At 41.3% G+C, this 8323-nt stretch overlaps 1 protein-coding gene across 1 annotated transcript in view; it reads left to right on the top strand.

The window, feature by feature from the left end:
- Nucleotides 1-8323, top strand: part of LOC116628454 (aryl hydrocarbon receptor-like) — a 38771-nt gene continuing 30448 nt past the window's right edge. Inside the window, exon 1 of the mRNA XM_032398792.1 lies at nt 1-126. Within this exon, the coding sequence (XP_032254683.1) occupies nt 68-126 (59 nt within the window). The 5' untranslated portion in view covers nt 1-67. The remainder of the gene's footprint in view (nt 127-8323) is intronic.

Here is an 8323-nt window from a genome sequence, read left to right as displayed (position 1 = left end):
CCCTTCCCAGGCGCTGGGCGGCTACGCCCCGGACCCGCGCCCCTTTGTGCGGCCGCGGGCGGGCACCATGCTGTCCACCGCGGGCAGGTATGCGGTGAAGAAGAGGAAAAAGCCGGTGCGAAGGAGGTACTGGGGTGCAGGGGCGCGGGCTGCGCGGGGCCGCGAGTGTGGGGTGGGAGTCCCGTGTCTGCGGCACCCAAGCCCTTCCCGCGGCCGGAGCTCCGCGGGATCCAACGCCGAGGGTACTGGCCTGGGGAGGATGGAATGCAATGCCAAGATTCCCCCGTCCCACCCCGGAAATCTCTCTGGGGGCCTTGCTCAGGCCTGGGGGAGCGGGAATGCTGATGGCGATTGCTGTCTGAGAAGGGCGCGCGGAGGTCTCCCGAGACCACAGTCCCGGGACCGGGGAGCACACGCGGGCTGGGGTAGGGGTCCCGAGTCACAGCGGGGGGGCTGGAAGGGAAAGACCTTGCGTGGTCCCCCACCCCCACTTACAGACGGGATGCCGAGGCCCCGCGGGGTTGAGGACCCACTGGCCTGCCCTGACCCCTCTGATCCCGGGCAGGGTCCCTTCCACGTTCCTAAGACCTGGCCCAAGAGATGTGTGTGGCCCCTCGGGCTCAGCCGACGTTCCTGAGGACAACAAATCAGAAGTCCTGTAGAGAGGACACTCCTTGGGCAGAGTCCTTGGGCCAAATATCTAAGGGTCTTCGCGTGGCCGGGAGAGGCGGGGGCGGGGCCCGGAGGCTGCAGGACACCTGGCAGCAAGGGCGGCGGAGACGCTCCCATCCCCCCACACCCCACCCCCCACCCCCGCCCCCCGCTGACCCAGGCCTGGCGTCAACCGGTCTTCAGAGGGCTTCCCCAGGGACGCGGAGACCCCGGAGCCTGGCGGCACAACCCCCAGGGGCGCAGGGTTCCCAGCGCATGGGGGCGGCTTTGTGAGAAATTTCCAAAACCTCTCGAAATATCAATTATAATTCCATGTCATTTTAAAATACATAAAATGCCATGATGGAAGCCATGCGCAAAAGGGCAAATAGCCCATGATACCATTTATATGAAATGTCCAGAATAGGTAACCCAGAAAGTAGGTCCGTGGTGGCAAGGTCGAGGGAGAGGGGGAGTGACTGCTAATGGGTTAGGGGTTTCCCTTGGGGTGATGAAAAAGTTCTGGAACTAGATAGTGGTGATGCTTATACAACATCCTGAGTGTACTTAATGCCACTGAATGGTACACTTTAAAAATGGTAAAATTTATGGTGTGTGTATTTTACCACAATAATATATATATACCATGACACTTCTCAGTAGGGATACATAGGTATCCCAGAACTAAGCTCATCAGAAGTTATTTTTCCAGGGCAGTGAAACCAGTCATCATTGGTTAATTGAAAAAGATGTTTAAAATGGGGTGGGGGGTCTCTAAGAGTATTACATATACTGTACATTTTAAGTGAGAACATCAACATATACCAATTTGCCAATCTTGTTCTGCTGATTCAAATCCAGGTGTTGGTGGCATCACTCTGCTCTACAAACCTCCTCAAGGCTCTGTTTCAAAGCAGTTTATGAAGATTTAACAAATGAATCCACCCAAAGTCCTTTGAAGTTAGTTATATCCTCCAGCGCCCCAATTTTTACAAATGTAAAATGAAATTGTCCACATTTCTACATAGTACAATGACAGGGACACACAGACTAACATTGTTAGCAAACTACACAAAGCTGGCACAAGGTTCTACACCATGGCATCTATGTGTTTTCATTGATCCTCAGGCAACCTAGGAGGTAGAGATTTCTGTTACCATCCCCTCTTAGGGCTGAGGCAACGAGGCTGGGTGGTGAGGAGGATACCCACCTTACCTGCCGCCTCACTTGAACCTGGCCCCTCTCTGTGGCTTGTTGAAAGAGGCTGGGATCCTGCTGGAGAAGACCAGGGCAGACCTCGTGGGACAGGGTCACCTTGTGAGCAGGCTCCAAGAAGCCTTGGGGGGGGGGGGGGCTGAGTTATTGAGCCCCCTCTTCACCCACTTGGCTGGCTGGTCCCCCCAGTTTGGGCCATTATGAATAAAGTGCTATAAATAGTCCTTTGCAGACATATGTTTTCATTTCATTCCAGTAAGTACCTAGGAGTGGAATTGCTAGGTCGTGTTTAACATTTTAAGAAACTGAAAGTTTTCCACTGAATGAGGGTTCCAGTTACTCCAAATCCCCTCCAACACTTGGTGTTGTCACTCTTTTGAATTTTAACCATTTTAATATATGTGTACAAGTGATTTATTTTAATTTGCATTTTCTGATGAATTATGGTTCCTGTGATCTCATATGCTTTTTGACCATTAGTATATTTTCTTTAGTGAAGTATCTATTCAAATTATTTACCCATTCTAATTGGTTAGTAACAGTCCTTCATGTATTCTGGATACAATTCTTTTTTCAGCTACATGTACTGCAGATATTCTTTCCCATTCTGTGCCTTGCCTTTTCGGTTTCTGAATTTTGTTGAAGTCCAGTTTATCAATCTTTTTTGTTATGGTTAGTGCTTTTGGTGACCCATCTAAGAAATCTTGGCATATTGCAGGGTCATAAAGATTTTCTCCTTTTAATGTCTGTAGGATCTATAACTATCTCCCTTCTTTCCTTACTGTTGGTAATTTGCATTTTCTTTTTGAGGGGAATTCATTACTCTAGCTAGATGACTATCAATTTCATTGATATTTTCAGTTTTGGCTTTCATTTATTTCCTCCATTTTCTGTTTCATTGTTCTGCTTTCACTTGATTATTTCCTTCCTTCTACATGCTTTGGGCTTAGCTTACTCTTGTGTTTCTATCTTCTTAAGGAGGAAACTCAGATCATTTACTGTAAAACTTTCTCCTTTACTTCCATAATCTTCCCTCTACACAATCCTTTCTGTACCCCACAAATTTTGGCATTTTGTCCTTCATTACCGTTTAGATATTTTATTTCCCTTGTGATTTCTTCTTTGGTCCATGAATTATTTTAAAATGTGTTAATTTTCACATATTTGAGGATTTTTCAGATATATTTTTTTTTTTTACTGATTCCTAAACATCATTGTGGTCTGAGAATGTACTCTGTATGATTTCAATCTATTTAAATGTATTGAGTTATTTTATGGCCCAGCATATGGTCTCCCTTGGTGAATTTCTACATGTGCATGAAAAGAATCGTTATTCTGCAGTTGTTGGGTATAGTGTTTTATAAATGTCAATCATTTATAAAACCCAAGTTAGAGGATAGGGTTCATGTCTTATACATACTTAAAAATTTTCTAACAATCTGTCCTATTAGTTACTGAGAGAACAGTGCAGAAGTCCCCAACTCTAGTTATGGATTTGTCTATTTCTCCTTGCAATTATGTCAGTTCTTACTTCACATATTTTGAAACTGTTATTAAATGCATATGATAGTTAACATTTTTTAACATTTTTGATATTATGAAAATGTCTCTCTTTATCTTTGGTGAGTCTTCTCTGTCTGATAATATAACCACTCAGCCCCTCCAGCTTTCTTATGTCTAATGTGTACATAGTGTGTCTTTTTCAATCCTTTTACTTTAATCTATCTGTGTCTTTACCTTTAAATTGTGTTTCTTCCAGACACCATATATCAGGTTTTGTTTTTTGGGCCAGTCTGATAGTCTCTGCTTGGTTACATTTTTGTAATTATCAATATGGTTGAGTTTAAGTCTGCCATCTTGCTGTTTTCTATTTGTTCCATCTGTTGTTATTTTTCCTCTTTTCCTTCCTTCCACTGGATTTAATTCTTTTTTAGCATCTCATGTATCTCCTTTTGTGGCTTATTAGCTGTACTTGTTTTATTTTTTCAGTGGTTACCATAAGACTTACAATGCACATCTTAACTTATTACTGTCTACTTTCAAATAATATTAAACTACTTCATGGAAAACTTAAGCACCTTACAACAATATAATTCCACTGCCCTTCCCATCCTTTGTGCTGTTGTTTTCACAAATTTTACTCTATATATGTTGCAAACCCCATGATGCAACACTGCTATTTTTATTTATGCAATTATCATTTAAATAAATTAAAATCATTAAATTTTTAGTGTCTATTGTTCATTCATTCATGGAGATCCACATTTCTATCTAGTATCATTTTTCTTCAGCTCGAAGAAACTTCTTTAATATTTTTGTAGCTCAGATCTTCAGGAGCCACATTCTTTGAGTTTTTGTTTGTTTGAAAATGTCTTTACTTTGCCCTCATTTTTGTTTGTTTTTGTGTGTGTGTGTGTTAATTTTTTTTATTAACATATAATGTATTATTTGTTTCAGGGGTACAGGTCTGTGATTCATCAGTATTACACAATTCACAGCACTGACCATGGTACTTACCCTCCCCAGTGTCCATCACCCAGCCACCCCATCCCTCCCACCCCCCTCCACTACACCAACCCTCAGTTTGTTTCCTGAGATTAAGAGTCTCTTATGGTTTGTCTCCGTCTCCGGTTTCGTCTTGTTTCATTTTTCCCTCCCTTCCCCTATGATCCTCTGTCTTGTTTCTCAGATTCCTCATATCAGTGAGATCATATGATAATTGTCTTTCTCTGATAGACTTATTTCACTTAGCATAATACCCTCTAGTTCCATCCACATCATTGCAAATGGCAAAATTTCATTTTCTTGATGGCTGCATAATATTCCATTGTGTATATATACCACATCTTCTTTATCCATTCATCTGTTGATGGACATCTAGACTCTTTCCATAGTTTGGATATTGTGGACATTGCTGCTATAAACATTGGGGTGCATGTGCCCCTTCGGATCACTACATTTGTATCTTTGGGTAAACACCCAGTAGTGCAATTGCTGGGTTGTAGGGTAGCTATATTTTTAATTTTTTGAGGAACCTTCATACTGTTTTCCAGAGTGGCTGCACCAGCTTGCATTCCCACCAACAGTGTAGGAGGGTTCCCCTTTCTCCACAGCCTCTCCAACATCTGTCATTTCCTGCCTTGTTAATTTTAGCCATTCTGACTGGTGTGAGGTGGTATCTCATTGAGGCTTTGATTTGGATTTCCCTGATGCCGAGATCTGGTGTGTCATTTGCAAATATCTTTTCCCATTCTGTCAGTTGTCTTTTGATTTTGTTGACTGTTTCCTTTGCTGTGCAAAAGCTTTTTATCTTGATGACGTCCCCATAGTTCATTTTTGCCCTTGCTTCCCTTGCCTTCAGTGATGTTTCTATGAAGAAGTTGCTGCAGCTGAGGTCGAAGAGTTGCTGCCTGTGTTGTCCTCAAGGATTTTGATGGATTCCTGTCTCACATTGAGGTCTTTCATCCATTTTGAGTCTATTTTTCTGTGTGATGTAAGAAAATGGTCCAGTTTCATTCTTCTGCATGTGGCTGTCCAATTTTCCCAACACCATTTGTTGAAGAGACTTTTTTCCACTGGACATTCTTTCCTGCTTTGTCGAAGATTAATTGACCATAGAGTTGAGGGTCCATTTCTGGGCTCGCTATTCTGTTCCATTGATCTATGTGTCTGTGTTTGTGCCAGTACCATACTGTCTTGATGATGACAGCTTTGTAATAGAGCTTGAAGTCCAGAATTGTGATGCCACCAGCTTTGCTTTTCTTTTTCAACATTCCCCTGGTGATTCAGTTTATCAATCTTTTTATTCTTTCAAAGAACCAGCTCCTAGTTTCGTTGATCAATGTTCTACTGTTCTTTTGGTTTCTATTTCATTGATTTCTGCTCTGATCTTTATTATTTCTCTTCTCCTGCTGGGTTTAGGCTTTATTTGCTGTTCTTTCTCCAGCTCCTTTAGGTGTAGGGTTATGTTCTGTTATTGAGAACTTTCTTGTTTCTTGAGAAAGGCTTGTATTGCTATATACTTCCCTCTTAGCTGCATCCCAAAGAGTTTGCTGCATCCCAAAGAATTTGAACAGTTGTGTTTTCATTTTTATTAGTTTCCATGAATTTTTTTAATTCTTCTTTAATTTCCTGGTTGACCCATTCATTCTTTAGTAGGATGCTCTTTAGCCTCCATGTATTTGAGTTCTTTCCGACTTTCCTCTTGTGATTGAGTTCTAGTTTCAAAGCACTGTGGTCCAAAAATATGCAGGGAATGATCCCAATCTTTTGGTCCCGGTTGAGACCTGATTTGTGACCTAGGATGTGATCTATTCTGGAGAATGTTCCGTGTGCACTAGAGAAGAATGTGTATTCTGTTGCTCTGGGATGGAATGTTCTGAATATATCTGTAAAGTCCATTTGATCCAGTGTGTCATTTAAAGCCTTTATTTCCCTGTTGATCTTTCACTTAGATGATCTGTCCATTTCAGTGAGGGGGGTGTTAAAGTCCCCTACTATTATTGTATTTTTGTCAATGTGTTTCTTTGATTTTGTTATTAATTGGCTTATGTAATTGGCTGCTCCCATGTTAGAGGCATAGATATTTAAAATTGTTAGATCTTCTTGTTGGATAGACCCTTTAAGTATGATGTAGTGTCCTTCCTCGTCTCTTATTATAGTCTTTGGTTTAAAATCTAATTTGTCTGATATAAGGCTTGCCACCCCAGCTTTCTTTTGGTGTCCATTACCATGGTAAATGGTTTTCCACCCTCTCACTTTAAACCTGGAGATGTCTTTGGGTCTAAAATGAGTCTCTTGCAGACAGCATATCGATGGGTCTTGTTTTTTTATCCAATCTGATAGCCTGTGTCTTTTGATTGGGGCATTTAGCCCGTTTACATTCAGGGTAACTATTGAAAGATATGAATTTAGTGCCATTGTATTGCCTGTAAGGTGACTGTTACTGTATATTGTCTGTGTTCCTTTCTGGTCTATGTTACTTTTAGGCTCTTTCTTTGCTTAGAGGACCCCTTTCAATATTTCTTGTAGAGCTGGTTTAGTGTTTGCAAATTCCTTTAGTTTTTGTTTGTCCTGGAAGCTTTTTATCTCTCCTTCTATTTTCAGTGACAGCCTAGCTGGATATAGTATTCTTGGCTGCATATTTTTCTCATTTAGTGCTCTGAATCTATCATGCCAGTCCTTTCTGGCCTGCCAGGTCTCTGTGGATAGGTCTGCTGCCAATCTAATGTTTCTACCATTGTAGGTTACAGACCTCTTGTCCCGAGCTGCTTTCAGGATTTTCTCTTTGTCTCTGAGACTTGTGAGTTTTACTATTAGATGTTGGGGTGTTGACCTATTTTTATTGATTTTGAGGGGGGTTCTCTGTGCCTCCTTAATTTTGATACCTGTTTCCTTCCCCAAATTAGGGAAGTTCTCTGCTATAATTTGCTCCAATATACCTTCTGCCCTTCTCGCTCTTTCTTCTTCTTCTGGGATCCCAGTTATTCTAATGTGGTTTCACTTTATGGTATCACTTATCTCTCAAATTCTCTCCTCGTGATCCAGTAGCTATTTATCTCTCTTTTTCTCAGTTTCTTTATTCTCCATCATTTGTTCCTCTATATCACTAATTCTCTCTTCTGCCTCATTTATCCTAGCAGTTAGAGCCTCCATTTTTTATTGCACCTCATTAATAGCCTTTTTGATTTCGACTTGGTTAGATTTTAGTTCTTTTATTTCTCCAGAAAGGGATTCTCTAGTATCTTCTATGCTTTTTTCAAGCCCAGCTAGTATCTTTATAATCATAATTCTGAATTCTAGTTCTGACATCTTACTAATGTCTGTATTGATTAGATCCCTGGAAGTCAGTACTGCCTCTTGTTCTTTTTTTTTGAGGTGAGTTTTTCCATCTTGTCATTTTGTCCAGAGGAGAATAGAAGAATGAGAGAACAAAATGCTAAAAAAAATGCTAAAAGGGTAACAATGGCCCCAGAAAAATATACACTAAACAAATCAGAAGAGACCCAAAACCAGGGGGGAAAGAAAGGGGAAAACAAAAGAGTATGATCAGGCTGGTGAAAATAACAGAGCCACACACTAGATTTTGGGTGTATTTTGGTCTGTTAGAAGAAATTGCCTCCCAAAATTTTAAAGAAAGAAAAAAATATATATACAAAAATAAGGGTAAATATGATCAAGGGATGGAATATGACTGTAAAGATGAAAATTAAAAAAAGATTTTAAAAAAGGAATTGATGGGGCGCCTGGGTGGCTCAGTCATTAAGCGTCTGCCTTTGGTTCAGGTCATCATCCCAGGGTCCTGGGATCAAGCCCTGCATAGGGATCCCTGCTCCACAGGAAGCCTGCTTCTCCCTCTCCCACTCCCCCTGCTTATGTTCCCTCTCTCGCTGTGTCTCTCTGTGTCAAATAAATAAATAAAATCTTAAAAAAATAAATAAATAAAAAAGGAATTGAT

Source organism: Phoca vitulina, unplaced genomic scaffold (assembly GCF_004348235.1).
Source record: "Phoca vitulina isolate PV1807 unplaced genomic scaffold, GSC_HSeal_1.0 scaffold120, whole genome shotgun sequence".
Lineage (NCBI taxonomy): Eukaryota > Metazoa > Chordata > Mammalia > Carnivora > Phocidae > Phoca > Phoca vitulina.
This window is presented reverse-complemented; position numbering and strand designations above follow the sequence as displayed.